At 37.0% G+C, this 22,824-nt stretch overlaps 1 protein-coding gene across 3 annotated transcripts in view; it reads left to right on the forward strand.

The window, feature by feature from the left end:
- The window catches only part of LOC308704542 (oxidation resistance protein 1-like), a 73,788-nt gene extending 51,759 nt beyond the window's left edge, over positions 1-22,029 (forward strand). For 2 of the 3 annotated variants that reach the window (XM_081388929.1, XM_081388931.1), the window contains exons 8-15: positions 2,268-2,430; positions 5,585-5,750; positions 12,302-12,382; positions 13,622-13,747; positions 19,776-19,928; positions 20,091-20,186; positions 20,382-20,455; positions 21,453-22,029. In XM_081388929.1, coding sequence (XP_081245055.1) covers positions 2,268-2,430; positions 5,585-5,750; positions 12,302-12,382; positions 13,622-13,747; positions 19,776-19,928; positions 20,091-20,186; positions 20,382-20,455; positions 21,453-21,588 — 995 coding nt within the window. In that variant the 3' untranslated portion in view covers positions 21,589-22,029. The remainder of the gene's footprint in view (positions 1-2,267; positions 2,431-5,584; positions 5,751-12,301; positions 12,383-13,621; positions 13,748-19,775; positions 19,929-20,090; positions 20,187-20,381; positions 20,456-21,452) is intronic. The other variant, XM_081388930.1, reaches the window with a different exon arrangement.
- Positions 22,030-22,824: the final 795 nt, after the last annotated feature.

A 22,824-nucleotide genomic window follows, 5' to 3' on the forward strand; every position in this document is an offset into this window, starting at 1 on the left:
AAATACACTACCATTCAAAAGTTTGGGGTCGGTATGATTTTTTTTAATGCATTAGTCTCTTAGGCTCACCAAAGCTGCATTTATTTGATCAAAAATACAGAAAATCTGTAATATTTTGAAATATTATTACAATTTAAAATAATCGTTTTCTTTTGAATATATTTTGAAATGTAATTTATTCCTGTAATGCAAAGCTGAATTTTCTCCAGTCTTCAGTGTCACATGATCCTTCAGAAATCATTTTATTATGAAAACAGTTGTGCTGCCTAATATTTTTGTGGAAACTGAGATACTTTTTTCACTTTTCTTTAATTAATAGAAAGTTCAAAAGTACCGCATTTTTTAAATTAATTTCTTTCAAAAAATCGTACTGACTTTTGAAAGGTAGTGTACAATAAATTATAAATGAAAGCTTAAAACAAGATGCATTCACAGCAAAAGCTGTGTAATTTTAATTTAAAATATTTTTTTTTCGAAATAATTTAAAGTGTTATGCTTAAAATTAAAATAATAATAAATCAACAATGCAGTAAGAAAAATAAATTTAATTCAAAGGGAAAATGAGGGAAAACTTTTCCCTCTAAACTAAATATACAAGAAATTTTGTTTAATGCAAACTATATCTTGTTTTAAGAGGTTTAGATGTTTGTTTTTAATAAAAATTTGCATTGTGTTGTACTGAACTTATTATAACCCTATACCAAGGTTCTGAATGGTTATCATATTCATATTCAGTGGTATTTAGAGGGTAGAGTGGTACAGGTGCAAATAATACAATGGTATGATATACACATGAGATGCCAGAGCGCTATTATTCAGGGCTGAGCAGTATGTCCACTAGGCTCCATAATCTTATAATGGAAAGCAGATAATGAAATGTTCATTTTTAGACTTCCACTTGTATATTTTTATCATTATTCCTCCATGCTTTTCAGCTCTAGACATGCTAAGCTCTTTGTATACCCCAAGATGCTTTCCATCCCAGCGTATGACTCATCTACTGATAGTTATTCTACTCTAACGGCTGATCCGGCTTTTAGAATGAGCTCAAGAGTGAGTTAAAGGTGTGATATCATGAGAAATCAAAGCAGTTTCCTAGATCTTGTGGGATAAAAAAAGTTGAAAACATATGGCTTGTTTCTGAACATCTGCAGCTTACTGACATCAGATGGACATGTGACTACCTACATGTCAACAACGCGTATTTGTTGTTAAGAAAGTCCAGTCACAATGAGGTAGTTCGGATGAAGCAGTATAGATGCAATATTATTAATGTGTGAAAATGAGGTTGGACATTTTACTTTTTTAAATTTGACCTGTTTTATATATTATCAAGCTATAAAACAACATCATAAAAGTAGTCCATATGACTTGTGCACTATGTTTTGCTTCACAGCAGCACAACATGGAAGCACAGCCATATTCATCAGTCTCATGTCAGCTTAAAAAATTATATACAATGCTGGTCAGAATTATTTGCCCCCTTGGTAAATATGATAAAAGATGGCTGTAAAAATTAAAATCTGCATGGTTTATCCTTTAAAAAAAAAAAAAAAAAAAAATATATATATATATATATATTTAATATTTTTAAATATAAATATTTTAAGATGACATGACCTCTTAAACTTACTAAAAAGACTAAAATATACTTTTTAAACAATATTGCGTTTTCCCCTCGCTTTTTCAACAGCAATACTAATCAGCCTAATGGCATGGGATTGAACTTTGCTCCTGTCCCAGCGAATGTCCCTTTGTGAATCATCGAACCATTCTGACAAATCACAAGGGGTTGTTACCGCAGCTCAGGTCCGACTTAAAAAAGTCATCTGAATTACACACCAAATTAGCCCATTGAAAATGAATGCCCTCCCACTGTGTGCTGCAGTGTAAGTAGATTAATGTTGCATTGGCTGTGTAAATGGCTTTGGCTCTTACAGCACTGGTGTAAGGTGTTTATTTCTGCATCTCTCCCGCTGCGTTAACCTTCTAATCAGTTATTAACAAAAGATGCATTTGATTCAGCACTGGATCTGATCTCCCGGCAGGGTTTAGTTCATTTGAGGCACTGTTTTTATTTCAGTGACTATTGAATACTTCATGTCCTTGATGATTGATGTATTACTGTGAGTTTTATAGACTTCCATTCAAACTAAGTCTTGTATTAGTAGTTTTTGCAAGCAACAACTCAGTCGCAGTTATTTCTTTATATTATAGTAGATGTTTTAGCTGTGCTTTTAAGATGAGCTTTTGTTTCTGTGTTTCAGGCCCCATGTTGTCCAAGGAGAGGCCGAAGTCTCACAAGTTTCTGTGTCTGCGAGTGGGCAAGGCCATGAAGAAGACGTTTGTGTCCAACGCCAGCGCCTCAATGCAGCAGTACGCACAGCGCGACCGCAAGCATGAGTACTGGTTTGCCGTTCCCCAAGAGAGGTGAGTCGGACATGTGGACTCAAAGCATGAACTAATACTTACAAATAAAAATAAGATTACATAATCAAAGATTAATAAATGCTGTATAAGTGTTGTTCATTGTTAGTTCATGTTAACTAACCAAACAAAACCTTATTATAAAGTGTTAGCATTATTTTTACTGCTATTATTATTATTATGAGTTGAAATGTGACCTATTTATGTTTCTCTATGAAATTACGGCATAGTTCAGTTGAAGTCATTTTGCAAGAATTCATTATTATTTCAAATGAGAAATGATGTAAATTTGACTCGTCTTTTATGCGATTAGCTCTCTAGTACTGAAACAGCACTGTCTTTGTCTCATTTCTTCTACACTGTGATTTCAACACAAGCGCTCAGTGTTCTTCATCCCACTGGAACTTATTCTGTGTTATCACTTTATGAGATGAGTCACAGATATTTTTTAGGAAACACTTTCTGGGCTAAATCAGAATGAGAGAGTCAGAATAGATTAGCGTTGACAGTCTGCTTGTTGTGCGGTGTAGTATTGAACAGAGTATGTGCTCCTGAAGCACTGCAAAGCTCTGTGGCCAAACTGCTGTCTGTTGTTATCACTGAGACATGGTCGGGCTCGGCTACGTGACCTAGTTGGGTGGCGACCCGGATGATCAGTGTAAAGTATCATGACAATAGTGTGAGAGCAGGGGCCGAGAGACGAGGCTTTGAAGCTCACGCCACTTGTCAGCCGCCTGCCGCATCCTGATGCAAGTCACACTGAGTTTTCCACGGCTTTGCCTATAAAAAAAAAAAAAAGCAGACATGCACTACCATTCAAAACTTATGGGTCAGTAAGATTATTTATTTCTTTCTTAAAAGAAAGCAGTACTTTTATTCAGCAAAGACGCACTGATAAAAAATATTAATCACTGTTCAGAAGTGCCAGTAAATATGTTACAAAAGATTACTTATTCAAATAAATGTTGTTCTTTTAGACTTTCTATTCATAAAAGAACACTTGAAATAAGAAATGTTCCTTGAGCAGCAAATCATCATATTAAAATGATTTCTGAAGGATCATGTGACAGTGAATACTGGAGTAATGATGCTGAAAATTCAGCTTTGCATCACAGGAATGCATTCCATTTTTCAAAAAATATATTATTATAATATATTCAAGTAGAAAAGTTATTTTAAATTGTAATAATATTTTACATTGTTACTGTTTACTGTATTTTTGGTTAAATGGTTAAGCATAAGAAACTTAAAAAAAAAACTTTTGAATGGTATTGTATATTAGAGATACCTGATTTTTTTAGCAAAATGTATTAATGCAATAAATGGAAAAAGGTGAAATAAAGATTCACAGTATGTCCACTATTTTCTGCTCATACAGAATATCTTGTAAAAACATATATTTGTCCCGAAACTCCTTAAAGGGATACTCCACCGTTTTTTCATATTAAACTATGTTATTCCCTTAACTAAGACGAGTTGATGCATACCTCTTTCATCTCAGTGCGTGCACTCAATCGCTCTGGCGCGCGGTGACACTTTGACAGCACTTAGCTTAGCCCAGTATATTCAATGGTATCTAACAGCAATGAATTTAGAAGTGACCAAACACCTCCACGTTTTCCCTATTTAAATACAGTTACACGAGTAGTTATATGACCAAGTATGGTGACACAAAATAAAACGTGGCGCTTTTCTAAGCGGGTTAAAAAGGATAACTATAATGTATGGCGGAATAGCACTTTTGAGAGTACTTCGACTCGGCACAGTAAAAAGTCACGCCTGATCCTCTTCCCACTATTGACAGAAGTGAGAGGAAGAGGATCAGGCGTGACTTTTTACTGCGCCGAGTCGAAGTACTCTCAAAAGTGCTATTCAAAAGTGATGGTATCCCTTTAATTAATAAAAGTGGAACACATTTCAAAATTTGGATTATTCCGTATCCTACCAGTAAGAATGTAGTTTAAAGGTGCACCAAGGGATTTCTGAGAAATCCGCTGTTGAAAATGTAAATCAGCACCTAAACGATTAATTTTGTGAATATTTTGTAGATCAGTGTTTTCCAACGCCTGTGCAGCGACAGGTTGTCAGGTGTGCCAGCCTATAATTGGAAATATAACTGGAGGAAGGGTTACGATCAGGCAATAGGACCCTTGTTAATATAGGAAAAGCTTTCCAGTGCTGGAGAGACCTGAAAACAGACACAGAAGTTGCTTTGTTTCTGCTCGATACATGAGTAACGTTGGTTTCTGCTGTTTTTCAGAGAACCAAGATATGCGAGGTATGTTGTTGAATCACAGCTGATTAGGGCTGTCACTTTTCTGAAAAAATCCTGTTCGATTTTTTAGACATAAGTGTTCTTTGAATCGATTGGAAAGACGTTTCCATTTTAAACGCCAAATATGGTCAAATCCACGGACAACTAACAGGCATTCGGACGAACGTAAAGAGGGCGCTTGAGACGCGCACAAGTCAGCAATATACCTGATGATTTATTGGCATGAAGTTTCGTGCACGATGACATACAGGAGTGCAACATTCTCGAAAAACAATAAGCAGAGTGGACTGCCATAACATCAATGAAAAACATTACTGCAGGCTTCAACATGGCTGTGTTTACGATTAGAAATGTCAAACAAATTTCGCCCATGTAGGCCGTCGCCCGAATCTGTATCTTTATGCATGAGACTGTCTGAATACCGGCAGAATTCACATTTTTGTAGTAAAAAGAGACACATTATGCAGAAGTATAATTTGCTGTTATGTGTGTTTGTCAGAGCCTGCAGTTGCTGTGTGACGCACGTTCACTGCGGGAGTATCGTGACGAGCTGGACGCGCTCCGAGAGAAGACCGTTAAAATCGATTCCCTATTTTCGTTTTCGAAACTTGTGTTGGTTGGTCCGATCGATTGTGCAATCGATTTTCGAACGTAAAGTGACAGCCCTACAGCTGATTCATCCATACTTGGTCGTTGCCTGTGTTGCATAGCGTTTTGTTATTTTGGGAGCCGATTTCAAATAGCAACAGCGTTTCTCAGTAATCGCTTACTGCACCTTTTTAACAACGTCTAAATCCATTCCACAGAATTCCTCAGATTTTACCCTAAAATCAGGGCAGAAAAAATTCATCAGATTCTGTCTGTCTGCGGTTGTTTCTCTAGGTCAGACCACCTGTACGTTTTCTTCATCCAGTGGAGCCCTGATGTTTTTGGGGATGGGCTAGGAATCATCAGCCGTGATCCTGGCTTCATCGTGGTAAAGAAAATCGAGGAGTCAGAGGCAAACGAGGAGCAGCAAACTGTAGAAAATTCAACCAAGGAGTGGGAGGTATGGCCCGTCAAGCTACAAAGTTTGGATTGATATTATATATGTGATTTATGCCCATGTCTGTATTCTCTATGTTGATATGCACTATATTTGATTCAGATATTTTCTCTTTATTGTATTTGCACCTGTCTTTGTGCCTTTATTGTTTGTTTCTATGTTCCAGGTGTCTGGAAGTGTCTTTATTGTGTTCCCCGCACTTAATACACCTTCATGCACCAGTCATACTTTGTTGTCACATCTCCTGTTTTCAATCTTGCTTAATGTTTCTCAGACTGGGTTGTTTTGCATTTGGTCGATAAGTTTCTTGTGAAACCAAGATGCATTGTTCACTGTGAGCTTGCAGCTGGTGTTTTGCATGATTGTGCAATTGTTTTATTATTGTTGTTTTGTTTATTTTTTAAGAAAGAGGAACATGTATGCAGTTTATGCATGCATGAATCCCTCGGTCATGTTTAAAAGGCATGGTTTAACCCGACTAGAATGAGATACAAGCAAATCATGCCTACAGGTGCAAGTGTTGTTTCCTCATGTATTATGCGTTGTGTGGTGGTCCAGCTCAGTTTGGATGTTTTACTGATTGAATAATAGGAAACATTACCACCTGAGATTTCCCTGCATGTTATTGTGTTCCGGTTGCCGTATTGAAACTTATCTGTGGCACTGAGAAACCGATACTATGACCATGGCAGCATTTAAATTTGACTTTAAATTAATGATGTAGGGAACAAAATAGACTGATTTGTTATTCTAGAACTGGAGGATCTTTGCAAAGCCACATGATCTTTTGATATGAATAAATAAAATTAACTTTCTCTAATCATGGCCACAGGGGTGGCGTGGCGTGAGTCATGAACTCAACCGTATATTGTGACGGGATACTCAGGGGTCAATTGTAACATTTAACAACCTAGAGTAATGACACTTAAGTGCAGTTGTTTTTTGTGAGAAATTTTGGTTGGCCCGTATTTTCCTCTGCAGTCTAAAATTGTGATGTCTGTTAATTTAAACATTGTTCAGCAGTTAAACGTTAACAAGTTGGGGACATTCATATAATGTACATTGTTTCCAGAGGATGCACTAAGATCAATCTGAGATAACATGGATCATCTGGTTTTGCTAGTACTTGTGGAATCTATGTCTGCTCGAGTGCTGTTGTCATTAAAGCAAAAAGAGAGGCATACTTTCCAGCTTTACACTCAGTTTGTTATGCTGATAAACAGGGGTGCCGCCAGAAATTCTAGGCCCTATGGAAACCAAAATTTCTGGGCCCCCTACATTTTTTACAGATACAATTTAACCCAATAAACATGCCCTGTATACTTTAAAAAAGATACTTAGCACATTGCGTAGTTAAAATGTGTAAAGATTAGTACAAAGCCTACAAAAACAAGAAAAAAAATGTATTTATACAAATTTGACTTATAAGTCAAACACACACGTAAAAACCATACTATTTCTATTGGCCTACTTAGTTTTCATAATATAAAATATTAAAATATCTATTTTGTAAACTCCTTATAGCCAATGGTTACAACAGACACATGTTTTATTCGTTTTTTTATATAATTTTTTTTCTGGGGCATTTTATTCATATTAAGAACGTCAAGTTTGACATAATCGATCGTAGCAGCAGCACTGTCACTTCACAGAACACACGACACACACGGCAAACTGATTTTGTGATTTTTGAAGCGTATAGATTACTTTTTGTTTTGTAAAGTTATCATCATGTGGCGAACACAGTAGATAAGACGTGTTGAGAGGCTTCAATCTTCGTGAAGTTTCGCGCTCAGGCTCACCTTGTTCGGCTGAAGGTCCTTGCACACTGAATCCGAAATTTTCGCATGCGTTTTTTCGTATCCGTCATTCTGTGGCTCTAAAATGTCAAAATACCATTCAAACCCTTGTTACGGATGCGAAAAACGCAGTTGTTTTTTTTGACGGACGAAAGTTTCGGAGGCAGTGTGCAAGTGTGATTGACCTAACGTGAGGTTGTATTTATTTTTTAACGTGCTAAAATATCGGACGCGAATTTCGCACGAGGGGAGAAGGAGGACGTGTGTGTGTGCAGCAGCCGCTGAATCTGTGTAGCTATTTTTTACAGTCTATGGTGTAGAGACATGATAACCCAGAGATGTTATTATTGTTGGATGTAAATCATAATTCAGTAATTATTTTACTAAGCTAGCTAGATAATAGCAGGTCATGTAGCAACAAAAATAAGTAACTCTGAAAGTTTTGGAATACAGGAATAGGGCAAGATACCTTTCTTTTTGAAAAACTGTGTGACATACTGTCGACTTCGGCGTTCTCTGTCTTCTCTTTCCTTTCCTTTTTTGATGCCCTAACTTTTGATGTGACATGCCTGCGTGTGTCAATGTCTGCGCTGCATCATAGCAAGTGCAAGAGACGTTACACTAGCGATCGTAGCTCGGACAGAGCAGGTGGAATGAACCATTGTAAGGGGGAGGGGTGTGACTGAAACAGTAAATACATTATTTGTTTTTTAAATATTAAATCTATGGTCAAAACGGACAAAATACACATTTAGTGCATGAGGGGCCCTAGCACATTTAATGTATGTATAAAAAAGAGAAAAGAAATAAGAAAAGAAAAAGGGGGTCTGCTCTTCTGGGCCCTAAATCAGCCTGGGCCCTTAGAATCGTCCTAACCTTCCACCCCTTTACGGCGCCCTTGCTGATAAAAGGTAATGCTGGTAAAAGTATTCAAGAAAGCAGTTATATTATTACTTTGAGGTGCACTCTTATTTGATAAACAGCGAGTGGATTAGGATCATTTTTAAGTGTTAAATTTGCTGCGGGCGGTTGTAATACTCTGACTTCTCATGTCATATGTAATATTTATCAGTGTAAATATTATAATCGTTGGCACACGTGCATGTTAAGTAGTAATAATTTTTACATTTTACAATTTCATCGGTTAAGATTTGGGTTAAAGCATGTAGGCCTACTAAATAAATGTACTTACTATGAGTACTAAACAATATCAGACATCTTGTATTATATTGCCTCAATTTTGCTACTTTGTTGTTTCTCAAAACATAGTGAACAGTCCATCATTGTGGGCATCATGCTCAAAAAAATGCTTTCTAGGTTGGCGGCAACTCATTAGGTTATTTAGTGTCCATGCATGGTAAGTGGCATTTGAAACATGGCCAGAGTGTTGCAGTTATTCAGCTCTAAAAGCAGTTTATTGGTTTAACGATAAGGGGACTAAATACAGGCATGTTTAGTCTAGATACAGAACGTGTGTTTTTAACTCCTCGTCGACAGCATGTTTTTCAAAGTGTCAGTTTGGATCCCTCCGTGTTATATCATTAATCATTTTAATCTTCTCAAGCATCACTGAAAAAAAAATAATAATTTAGAGGTCGCGTTTAGGGAGGTGCGATCGTCCCTTTAAAAGCACTAAAGTCTTCCGTAAACGAGGCGGAACGTATTTTACCAGAGCCAATCAGAGTCCGAATTGTTCCGTTTCGTGCGATATCATTGGCTCTCAGAGGTGTCCGTCAATATCTTGTCGTTGTGTTTATGTCTGAATATGGCAAGTCGTCCGGCGACGGCCGAAGGAAGGCTGCATGTGACAGATAGTGATACCGTGTTCTCTAAGCGGGTGATGGAAGGAAAACCACTGACTCCGAAGTACACTTATGTATGTAATCACAAGTGTTTTGTGTGATGCGTTTACTGAAGAGTATTGTGTGAGTGGTCTGTTGAATTATTAGCGTATAATGTCTGGCTGAGTTGATTAACGCGGACTGTCTTCATGGTTTGTGTTGCTGCTTTTAAATGTAAACAGTATAAAAGTGAGATGTGATATTCTGCTGCTGTTACTGGTCTTTCATCTGTGATGCTGGAGCGTGTGTGTGTGTGTGTGTGTGTGTGTGTGTGTGTGTGTGTGTGTGTGTGTGTATGAGTGAGAATCAGTGGATGTCTCACCTCAGACGAGATGCATTTTTTATGAATGCTCTAGTTTACCTTCCTTGTACATTATTGAGGGTTGTAAAGTGGGAACTTATCGGCTAAAACTTTTATTTACCGTCTTGGAGTAGAATGACTGTTGGCTTGATCATTTCTCCTTTACTGTCGATTAACACTGCAAGTCAGCGTGTTGCAGGACTTTAAAGCGATACTTCACCCAAAAAAAAAAAAAACAGCCATCATTTACTCTCCGTCAGGACATTCCAATTTCCAAACCAGTATGACGACTTCCGTGAAACACGAAAGAGGAATTTAAAGTGAACGTCCTCGTTGCTCTTTTCCATATAAGGAAGGTGAATAGGGAGTGGACTTTTTAAAGGAATAGTTCACCCGAAAATAAAAAATGCTGTCATTACTCATCCTCATGTCGTTCCAAACCCGTAAGACTTTCGTTCATCTTCGGAACACAAATGAAGATAGTTTTGATAAAATCTGAGAGCTTTCTGTCCCTCCGTAGACAGCCTATACAACTGAAACTTTGACGCTTCAAAAAGTTCATAAAGAGATCGTAAAACATCCATATGAATTGAGTGATTTAGTCCAAAATTTCTGAAGATTGATTGTTTGAAGCTCAAACGTAACTGTGATGGTTAACTTCATTGGTTACGCAACACGTTTGAGCCTCCGGAAGAGGTTTGTTCTTGCGCGTCATTCATGTTTGGTTGAGCTTCTGTATGCGTTTGCAATACTTAATAATTAAAAGTGAAATTCAGTAATTTCTCTCAATCCTGTCGTCACTGGCGCGCAATGAATTCTGGGGTAGGCAAGGCAGCAAAGGATCCATCTGTTGTATCCTTCATTTCATGGGAAACGGAGGACGCATTTGAAGGAGCCTTCGAATTGGGACAGCCTTCGTCGCGCAGCAGTGACGCAGTCAGCCTTCGAATGTGCCCTTCAAAGGATGCAGCATTTGTTTTCTTTATTGTGCAACAAAATAATAGTTCCAACAAAAGCCTCAGAGAAACTTGGGTCTTCAAGCAACACGCAACGGTGTTTCATTAGTAAACGAATTTGCAGTTTTGAACAAATCTGGAGAGTCAATGATTCAATGACCCATTCATAAATACAGCCACTTTCTTCGCTACTGAATGAACGATTGACTCAATGACTTAATTATTAAGACGGTTACTTGCCACCACCTACTGGCAATTTAAGTTTAATATTTAAAAGCATCACTTCATTTTTAACATCATTTCATATTTCTCTATTGAACATTTTTTATTTAAAACATTAGCCTAGCTCATAACATTATTTATGCCATTGTAATTGCATTCAATCAACCTCTGAGCAGGATTTAACAGTGTTAATACACTAGATTCAGCTTGTGCCACTGCAGTGCAAATATGGCTTTTGTTGATGGTTTCATTTGAATGAAATTATTAATTTAGTTTAATTTATTGCTTTATTTATTATATTAATAATTAAGTTTGTAGAAGAGAGGGGGTACGCAGAAGGATGTTAAATGCCCCAGGGCGTACACCGCTCTAAAAAGTTTGGGAACCACTGGTCTAGTGAATCGTTCTTGTGAGTCGGATCCTTTCAATGAATCGGTTGTTCCAGTTCACAAAACAAAAAACCTGATTAGTCTGATTTGTGAACTATTTTAACTCAATAATTCGATGTTCCATTTAACTACTTCAATTAATTATGTAAAAGTATGGCTTCTGGAGACTTTTGTATTGTTTTCTATTTCATTTATGGACTACTTTTATAAAACATGTATTGCCTTTTTTTATCATTTTTGAACTTGACAGCCTCAGTCCCCTTTCACTTTCATAATACTGCATTGGGTATTGGCTGGGGTATTCCTCATAAATAACCTCTCTGGTTTGGTATGACCTGAGCAGTGGTAAATGACAAAAGTTTAACCTTGCTTCTGGTGAATGATTCTTTCATGTTGTTTGTAGGTCATAAGTTGAATGTGTTATTGAATGTGTCACATAGTTAATAGGTGTGGCAACCAACAAGCTGTTAAATTATGTGACAGGTCAGAATGATATTTACTGAAGATAACACATGCCGTAAAATTTCAAGGTCAGCATAAGGTGGTATTCTTGCTTAGAGGTGCAAGTCTTTATTCAAGTGGTATGGTAGCAGAGTAATTTTAGAGCTTTCTAATCAAGTATGCAACATTTGAGTTTAAGAATAAGGGTGAGTAAAATAATGACAGAATATTTAGTTTCAGTGGGGACATTGGGTGTTTGTTATTTCTATGTGGCTCTGCTATGGCTTACATTAGCTCTTATGAATATGATTTTCATATCTGTCTGCAGAGCTTCAAGCAAAACAGTTCACACAATCATGCAAAACACTCTCTGTGTTGTCTGCTCACATTTGTGTAGTTTAACATATAGACATGATCTAGACTTTCAATCTTACACTCATCTCTTCCATATACCATAAAGGCGATCATTCCTGACCGCAGTTTTCAAACTTTAGTAGTTAACATCTTGTATTAAAAGAGTTCCAATCTGCACATTCTTGTCCATATTTTGGCCTCATCCTGTTGTCCTGCTCAGCGGTGTGGTTGTGTCCCCGTCTCTGGAGCAGGTAGTCTCATGGACTGAGTACCACTGCCGGATCGATGCGTTAAACAGTGAAGATCTGCGCTCCCTATGCAAACGCCTCCAGGTGCACAAAATCAGTAGAACCCTGCAGATGTAGTTCTAGGTTTTGTAGAGTGTACTTTCCTTGCTGTGGATGGCCAGTTTGAGCCTGTGACCAAAACAATGTTTGTGCAGAAAATTCCATAATTTCCATAATTTCTATACAAAGTACTTTAAGTGATTTTTTTTATTCTTAGATGCGCAAATTAGAACTTCATGTCCCTGCAAAATTTCTAAAATATTGTTAGTGGAATTCACAAATTAAATACAATTTTAAAGTATTTGGAATTTTCTAATTATTAGATGCGTAAATTAGCAGCTTTATGTCATTGCTGATCTGCTACATTCCATTTTTGGAGATACCAAGCAGTTGCATGCCCTTAGAACACACAAGCTGATTGAAATGAGGAATTTTCTGGAAGCTGTTTTAGGAAAAGTGGATTGTATTTCCATGTTGTGAATGTTCTGAGGTTCAGACGGGTGTTTGGGTCGAGACCTGCACTGACTGCTGCTCGATTATTTGTTGTAAACAATTGATGTAATTGAAGCACGGTCGGTGTAACCTGAGTGTGTTTAGGCCACTAGAAGGAGAATGTTAACTGTCTATGGCACTACATTGTAAAATAACACCACAAGTCGCAGACTTTAGAGCAGTGCTTCTCAACTGGTTATGCTTCAGGAACCAGATTTTATATTGAATATCAAGTGGTGATCCAACACAGTACAAAAAATTCTTATAAAAGTGAAGTAAATTGTACTTGCATTTAAAGTATACATTTTATCAGTTCATGTGTTTCAGGAATCATTATGCTCATATAATGAAGCTTGTTAATGTTACCATGAGCTGCATAGGCACAACAGTATGCCTAATTATTATAATAACAGGCTGAATAAGGAAATTGACAAGTTTCACTGGTTGAGAACCACTGACTTTGGGGAATTAGCCTAATGCACAACAAATCTTTTATATGAAAACAATATCCCATATTGCCTCGCCAAAATCTTTCCAGTGAGATTAGATTTGTTGTCTCAGGTTAGTGTGTCCCCTTAGGTTAATTCCACCATAGATAGTCAACTCAACTCCTGCTAAGGTTGAATTTGCATGTTAATTCTATGCAGCTTTACTTCCACAAATGTTTTGAATACCAAATCCCTACTGCGAGGGTAAATTTAAGGGAAGATCTAGAGTCATGCCTTGTTATAGTCTCAGATTTATGTGGCATAAAGCAATAGATGGTCTGCTAATGGTGTCTTCTGTCTTTAGATCACCACAAAAGAGGACGTGAACTCCACACATGGCACGTCCATCTCCGCCAGTCTGGAGCCAGAGACTTTCAAGCCCAACCTGAACGAACCCAGTGACCTTCTGGAGGCTGAGCAGATTGAGAAGGTAAGCGCACAGTGGTGCTGCGGTGAAAGAGCTGCTTTACAGTTTTTCATCGATCCACTGGTCCAAAAATAGACGTCCCTCTCTGCTGTTCACTGGTTATTGATCCTCGACCGGAGGATGGTCTCAGACATGTTAACAGACAGATTTATTCACTTGTCATGTTATGGCCAAGGGCATAGAACGATTGGTTAAGTGAAGGAGATTGTTCTTGAGCCAAAAATAATTACTCACCCTCTTGTCATTAAAACCTATATGATTTTCTTTCTTTCATGGAATAGGAAAAAAAAAAAAACAATGTTCATGCTTAAAACTACTAATACTAATATCAGACCAACGCAGACAGTCACCAGATTACAGCATGCCATGTCACTTCTCAGACATTCTGATTCTGATTCACCATGTTCAATCGGTGAAAACAAGCTCCAACAGACTCTGACAGGGGTAACACACTTATCCGATAAATCCGACAAAGTATCTGTTGCCGTCTGTTGGTGAGGTGGACTTTAGGGGTAGATGAAGTACAAAGTGCATATCTTTACAGCGTATCTAAGCTGTAATACCCCTAAAGATAAAATTCTGTATTAAAATATTATTTAGGATTAATGCCGCTGTGCCGTAGTTTTGTAAGCTTGCAGTCAAAATTGAATGTGATGAGATAGAATGGGTGGCACAAAATAATACAAAGACAATGAATAGACTGCAGGTCTTTCTATTGCTTTGCTTTTGCTGGATGCATGCAAAGAAAAATACAGTGTAGTCTGATTCATAGACAAATGACTCATTTGAGTTGGTTCTTTTTAAATTAATCATTCAACAAGGAATTGTTGAGTGAGTTCAGAAAATGATTCCTTATACATATGACTTGTTTTCTGAAGCCATACGATTGTATGAGATAGTGCTCTGGCAACTTACTAAAATAAGATCATTTTAAGTTTAAATAAATTAAAGATATATAGAAAAATGTATATTTAAAAAAATGACAGTAGCACATAACAAATTTACTAAACTTTAAACAAAAAAGCTGTTTCAAAATATGAATAAATATTATAATAGTATAAATTACTACTTTTAATAATTAAAAAATAACACTGAAACAGAACAAAATTTAAGTACTGTAATTTCTTTTTTGCCGTTACAACAATCATGTTTTGTTCAACTTTCTTCCATTAATAAAGCATGATTGTGTTCAGACACTTTTTGACTGTTGTTTAATAAATGTTGCAGTTGTCAGGGACATTTCTGTAATATTCGTACATGACGGCCATGATCTTTTGATCTGATCTCACTGTGCCATTTACAATGTGTTTTGTTGTGAAGCTTCAGCGGTTTTGTGCTGTTATGAGGTTTTAAGTCATTGCGCCCTGCGGCTGCCCGACTTTCAAATGCATCAGCGCTCTGTGAATGGATCACCTGAGGTGGCCTCTCACAGACCCCTTTATTCAGACGTAGACCATTTTGTTGGTAAATCAAATAAACTTGTGTCATTACGCAGAGTAATTCAATGCTCTCCAAGCGCTGGGAAAGCCTGGAGCCGCCGGAGGACACAGAGAACGCTGGACACAAACATGTGTTGAGGAAACACCTGCCGCCCAGGCGCCCACCATATATGTGTGTCTATATATATATACAGTGCTGGACAGAATTATTTGCCCCCTTGGTAAATATGATCAAAGATGGCTGTAAAAAATAAATCTGCATTGTTTATCCTTTTGATATTTTATTTAAATATTTTGCAAAAATCTAACCTTTCATTGAAGTAAAAGAATTGAAAGTGGGGGGGAATCGCATTATGAAATAAATGTTTTTCTCCAAACACATTGGGAAAAATTATTTGCCCCATTTTATTAAATACTTTTTGCAACCTGCTTTTGCCAAGATAACAGCTATGAGTCTCCTATAATGCCTGATGAGTTTGGAGAACACCTGACCTGAGATCAGAGACCATTCCTCCTTACAGAATCTCTCCAGAACCTTCAGATTCCCAGATCCATGTTGGCGCTTCTTCTCTTCAGTTCAGCCCACTCATTTTCTATAGGGTTCAGGTCAGGGACTGGGATGGCCATTGCAGATGCTTGGTTTTGTGCTCAGGGACCCATTTTTGTTTTGATTTTGATGTTTGTGTTTGGATCACTGTCCTGTTGGAAGATCCAAACATGGCCCGTTATAAGATTTCTAGCACAGGCTGTCAGGTTTACATTTTTTATCTGTTGGTATTTGATCGAATCCATGATGCCATGTATCTGAACAAGATGTCCAGGAAAATTAGGCCCACAGCATTAAAGATACAGCAGAGTATTTCATTTTACACATGGGCTACTTTTTATCCCTGTATGAACCAAACCCATATTAAGTGTTTGCTGCCAAAAAAAGATCTTATTTTTTTGTTTGTTTCATCTAAAAGAGCTGCTTCACAGTTTTTCATCGATCCACTGGTCCAAAAATAGACGTCCCTCACTGCTGTTCACCAGTTATTGATCCTCGACCGGAGGATGGTCTCAGACATGTTAACAGACAGATTTATTCACTTGTCATGTTATGGCCAAGGGCATAAGAACGATTGGTTAAGTGAAGGAGATTGTTCTTGAGCCAAAAATAATTACTCACCCTCTTGTCATTAAAACCTATATGATTTCCTTTCTTTCATGGAATAGGAAAAAAAAACAATGTTCATGCTTACTCTTTTCCATTTAAGAAAAACTACTAATACTAATATTAGACCAACGCAGACAGTCACCAGATTACAGCATGCCATGTCACTTCTCAGACATTCTGATTCTGATTCACCATGTTCAATCGGTGAAAACAAGCTCCAACAGACTCTGACAGGGGTAACACACTTATCTGATAAATCCGACAAAGTATCTGTTGCCATCTGTTGGTGAGGTGGACTTTAGGGGTAGATGAAGTACAAAGTGCATATCTTTACAGCGTATCTAAGCTGTAATACCCCTAAAGATTAGAAAAAAATCTGACAGTGAATGAAAATAAAAACACCATAAAAATATTACTAGTCCATAATACTACTGGTTCACCATAAAATGGTCTTTTTAAAAAATTACTTGGACAGAATAATCTGTATTCTTCCACAGATGTGGACAAAATTCTGTATTCAAATATTATTTAAGATTAATGGACCAAAGAAACCGTCCTGTTTGAAGTTCCAGTAGTGTCAGTTACTTTTCAAACGTTCTATGGTCAGATGAAACTAACAAAAAAGATATTTTTTTGGCAGCAAACACTTAATATGGGTTTGGTTCATACAGGGATAAAAAGTAGCCCATGTGTAAAATGAAATACTCTGCTGTATCTTTAATGCTGTGGGCCTAATTTTCCTGGACATCTTGTTCAGATACATGGCATCATGGATTCGATCAAATACCAACAGATAAAAAATGTAAACCTGACAGCCTGTGCTAGAAATCTTATAACGGGCCATGTTTGGATCTTCCAACAGGACAGTGATCCAAACACAAACATCAAAATCAAAACAAAAATGGGTCATTGAGCACAAAACCAAGCATCTGCAATGGCCATCCCAGTCCCTGACCTAAACCCTATAGAAAATGTGTGGGCTGAACTGAAGAGAAGAAGTGCCAACATGGATCTGGGAATCTGAAGGTTCTGGAGAGATTCTGTATGGAGGAATGGTCTCTGATCTCAGGTCAGGTGTTCTCCAAACTCATCAGGCATTATAGGAGACTCAGAGCTGTTATCTTGGCAAAAAAAAAAAAAAATTTCCCACTTTCATTTATTTTACTTCAATGAAAGGTTAGATTTTTGCATTTAAAAATATATATATATATCAAAAGGATAAACAATGCAGATTTATTTTTTTACAGCCATCTTTGATCATATTACCAAGGGGGCAAATCATTCTGACCAGCACTGTATATAATATGGTGTTCAGCTTCTCTGTGTCTACTAGTGTGGAAAGGTCAGTGCTACTGTAATTGGGCTCTTAATGTTTCACAGGTTCTGCTCTGATCCTGCACGTCTTTTATTCGTTCTACATCTTCATGTTGCTGTGTTATTCATTCGTGTTCTGCTGTTTTTCACCTTTTCTTTTTATCACTTTATTTTTACTTCCAGATTACCGCAGAAACTATTTGAAAAATAACAGGAACATTCAGGAGCACAGAAACATGTCAGTGCTGCCCCGTGACTTATCAGTAAAATAGCTTCGCTACTGAAAAGCAAAAAGGTGGTAATGTTGCTGTTTTTGAAGTAATTAAACTCATTATTTATTCAAATAAATAGAATCTTACCATGGTACTTTATTTTACTCTTCTAGATCCAGTTACCTCTAGAAACAAACTTAACTAAACAAAAAATAAATCAGTATTTTTATCCAATTCTGCAAACATCAATGCTTTCACTTGTCCATGTTGGCTTGTGACCACGTGTAAACGGAATGATTCACAGCTTGGTGTCCAGTATTATTTTATTATTATTTATAAACTCTTATTGTTTTTATTAATGTTTTTTTGTATTTTAAATTTTAAATAGAAATGTTAGTAAAGTATATGTTTTTGTCATTTTTATTATTATTTTTATATTACTATTTACGTTTAATTTATTTTTATTTTAGTGTTAGTTTTTATTTATTTCCAGTTAGTGAATTTAGTGCTTCAACTTATTAAATGTCAATTAGTTGCCAAGGCAACATTTAAAAAATTTTCATTTAGCTTAAGTTTTTCATCCTGTATTTATTTTTTGACTTTATTTCAGCTTTATTTCAATTAACAAAAAAGTTTTAAATGAGACATCATGCTTTTAAATCGTTCCTTTTTACATATAAATCATACATTTGTGGTCTATATAAAGCGGAACTGCAATGTTTGGGTCTGAATTCCTCATTATTATAGCTCCACAGGCCCATTTTCTCCCCCTTTTCTGATGTGCATCTGAGAGCAACTCGTTTTGGTGCGGTCTCTTTAAATGCAAATGAGACACTTCATACCCCACCCCCTCTCCAGGTTGTAGAGGTGACACTCGATTCAACTCCAGGCCATTTTCCGGCCATTTTTGTAGTTTGATAGTAATAAAATATCTCCGAATGCTCCACATGAAACTTTGGTGTTCCGACCTTTTACCACCGTGTCGATTTATTTTGATTAATATGTGCGAGGGAGAGAGAGCAAGACAGCGCCTAGTTTGGAGATGGTGAAGTCTTGTTTACACTTTCGCCTGGCTCGGAAGAGAGAGAGAGAGAGAGAGAGAGAGAGAGAGAGAGAGAGAGAGAGAGCGTGTGCGCACGACTTCTTTCAGTTAAACATGCGCCCTGTCACAAGCGCGGCAGTTCATCTACATTACTCACCGATCAAATAAGACTTTGGCGGGACAAAAAAATCGCTTTGGTGGGCGCTAAAACAAATTCAATGCAGAAAAAACCCTGTTGTTGCTGAAGTAGTTATCCTTAAAGAGCTTTGCGTTCGCGCACACAAAAATGACTTTATGGGTACATTTCCGTTAAAAATAAAACTCATCCAGGCACTTCGAAGAGGTGATGCTGGGAGACGGTGTATTGAAGCGTGTGGGTTACTACATCCTACAACCGAACATTTTGACTTACCCTCTCGTAAGTTCTGCATCTTTGAGCTTGGACTACAAAATCGTAGCGAGAAAAAAAAATGGAGGATTGCTCAAAGTGTTGAGCCGGTAGTCGATGTCCTTATTTGGCAGTTCTGCTGCAAATACTATGACGTAATTGTTCACAAAACGTCATAGATAACAGAAAAATCGGAACAGGTTGAAAAATAAGGCCAAAACAGAATATAAAGATATCAACGAAACACCTGAAGAGACAAATTTCAAATTTTCTTTACTTCTAAACACTAAAAATATACAACAAAATGCATTTAAGGGCTAAAAAAGTGGATTTAGCATGATACCGGTATGTCCCCTTTAAATGTTTTTAGTTAACCAAAATAACCCTGGTCAGCAGTGGTTCTTTGCCTCCATGTCATGTATTAAAATAGTTTAATGCACACCTAACCATGCATTATCTTATTTCCTGTTTTTCATGCAGTTGGCGAAACATCTCCCACCCAGAACCATCGGTTACCACTGGAATCTGACCTTCAGCACATCTAAACATGGCATGAGCATTAAAACACTGTACCGGACGATGCAGGATCAGGAATCGCCCATGCTACTGGTTATCAAAGACAGTGACGGACAGGTCAGACTCTTCTCTTTATCTCTCACAAGTGACAGTCTCAGACCTTAACACAATATTTAAAAAAAAACACCAAAGCCATTGGTTCTCGTATGTCTTGTGACCAGGAGCAATGTAAAGATTTTGGTTCAGTGGTTTCCTAATCTAGTCTCTGTGATCTTGTAGATGTTTGGGGCTTTGGCCTCCCAACCCTTCAAAGTCAGCGAGGGTTTCTACGGCACAGGAGAGACTTTCCTGTTCACCTTCTATCCAGAGTTTGAGGTTTGTGCTCAGTTTATCCATTCATTTTCGTTACTGGCGGAATAAGCTGTCAGTTTGAAATTAATTCTGATTGTGGTTGTCATTTGGCATTTTCATAATCAAAGACTTCATTGCAGGATTTAAACCCTGACTAAACTGAACTAGAGAGACCAAGTGTGTTTTCTTGTTCTAAAATGCTGTTTCTCTCGCTGGCAGGCGTACAAATGGACTGGTGATAATCTGTTCTTCATTAAAGGAGACATGGACTCTTTAGCCTTTGGTGGAGGAAGGTCGGTAACTCAGGGCACTTTTAATATTTTGAATACTGATTTTCGTTAGAGATGTTTGTGTAAGACCAAAAAAATGTGTATGCAAATGTAAACCTGAACGTTTGGCCAGCACATTGCAAGCTTATTGTCTCGTCGCACAAACTAAACATGCAACTACAAATCTCAGTAAGGGTAAGATAGTTTGTTTCAAATGTCTGTGTATATTGGTTATTTTTCAGATAGCTAACTGTGAAAATGTTGACAATTTAACTTGACAGTAATTCTGGTCGTAGTAGGTGACAATTTATGCTAATGCACACTAAGAAACTTTTGAGAAAGCAATTCATTCTTACATCACTGTTTACATTTTTTTTAAATTTGGGGGTGGTTAAGATTTGTTTATGTTTTTCGTAAGAAGTATCTTATGCTCACCAAGTCTGCATTTATTTGATAAAAAATATATGATTACAATTTAAAATAACTTTTCTATTTGAATATATTTTTATTTAAATGAATTTATTCCTCTAATGGCAAAGCTGAATTTTCTGTCACATGATCCTTCAGAAATCATTCTAATATGCTGATTTGCTGCTCAAGAAACATTTATTATTATTATTATCAATGTTAATTAATATTTTTGTGGAAACCGTGATGGATTTTTATGAATAGAACGTTAAAAAACAGCATTGTTTTATTTATTTTTTGATCTTTTATAACAGTGTAAATTTCGTTTTATTTTACTCTCACTTTTGTTTTTGTTACTCTCACATTTAATGGATCCTTGCTGTTTAAAGTGTTAAAAGAAACAAAATCTTACTGACCTCAAACTTTTCAGCAGTGGTTATCATTTACATTATGACATTTGGAAAGGCAACGACAGATGAAAATGAGAAGGACTAGTGTCCATGTACTCATGTAGAGTATGTTTTTGTACAGCCCTTTATTTTATTTTTAAAATGATTCCCTCTATGTCCGTTTACATGAAGGGTTTATTTGAGAGTGTTTTCTTCTCTTTCAGTGGTGAATTCGGGCTTTGGTTGGACGGGGATCTTTATCACGGCAGGAGTCATTCATGCAAAACCTTCGGGAATCCCATGCTCTCCATGAAGGAGGATTTCTTCGTGCAGGATATTGAGATCTGGTCGTTCGAGTAGCAGCATACAGGGAGGTACCTTTGTGTTGTTAGTTGGAAAGAGGAATTGGACAGCAGGCAGATCCCAAACCTTACTGCACATCACGCGGCTCCCAGGAAGCCCGTAACGGACGCTACTGTTACCGCGCTTGTCGTATGTTACTCCTGCATTTAATACAGAGCTCTTCTTTGTGCTGTTTAGTATATGTGTTTTGTTCAAGCCGTGTGCAGCGTCAATAACGAACGGGAGGATGTAACAAGGGACCCCCGTGAGCACCTTTAGCATCGAGTGGAGATGACAATGAAAACGATGGTGGTGGCGGCACGGGTTTGGGCTGCCCGAGAACTGCCATAGTCCAATTTACCTGAGCTGAAGCGGCAGGAGAATGTTCAAAAGATGATGTTAGCCCATAGGATGTCACTACTGCAACACGGGGATCGACGGGGGGAAAAACAACTACGGAAAAAGAAAAGCAAACAACTGAAAACACATTCCCTTGCTCTCAGAGGAAGAATATGCATTTTTTTGGATCGCGGTGGCGTCCACGAGAAGACGAGAACACATCCGTAGTTTCTTTTGAGGCGAAATATTCAAGTGTCGTGAAACTCGTAGTCTTTCTGTCGTTCACTATCATAGCACACACCATGTCGAAGCACATAATCGGAAACCCCATCGTCGTAATGTTCTGTTCAGTGGGTTTTACATGTGAGTGTGGCTAACACCGACCCCTCCGCTTTCGGAAGGGCCGACTTTTACTGTTCGTAGGCAGAAATGTGTCGCAATAGATTTGTGGAATATGCAAATTCCTGTCCTGTGACCTCAAATAATCCAAACGGGGCACTTTTGTTTTCCCTGTTTCTCTTTCTAAGAGACCTTTTACGTCTTGACGGATTTATTGCTTTTCTGGGTATCATTTGAAAAGCCTGAGACGTGGTTTAATTGTTTTTCATGAATATAATGACAATTCTATATTTATGTATATGATTATATATATATATATATATATATATATATATATATATATATATATATATATATATATATATATATATATATATATACATAAATTCATATATATATATATATATATATATATATATATATATATATATATATGTGTATATATATATATATATATATATATATATATATATATATATATATATAAAATAATATATATATATATATGTATTGCTGTTAAGTGTGACAGTGATCTTTTTTGTGCTGATATCTCAGCTGTTACTAATATAATGTATA

This window comes from Scardinius erythrophthalmus (genome assembly GCF_964197995.2).
Source record: "Scardinius erythrophthalmus genome assembly, chromosome: 16".
NCBI classification, from domain to species: Eukaryota; Metazoa; Chordata; class Actinopteri; order Cypriniformes; family Leuciscidae; genus Scardinius; species Scardinius erythrophthalmus.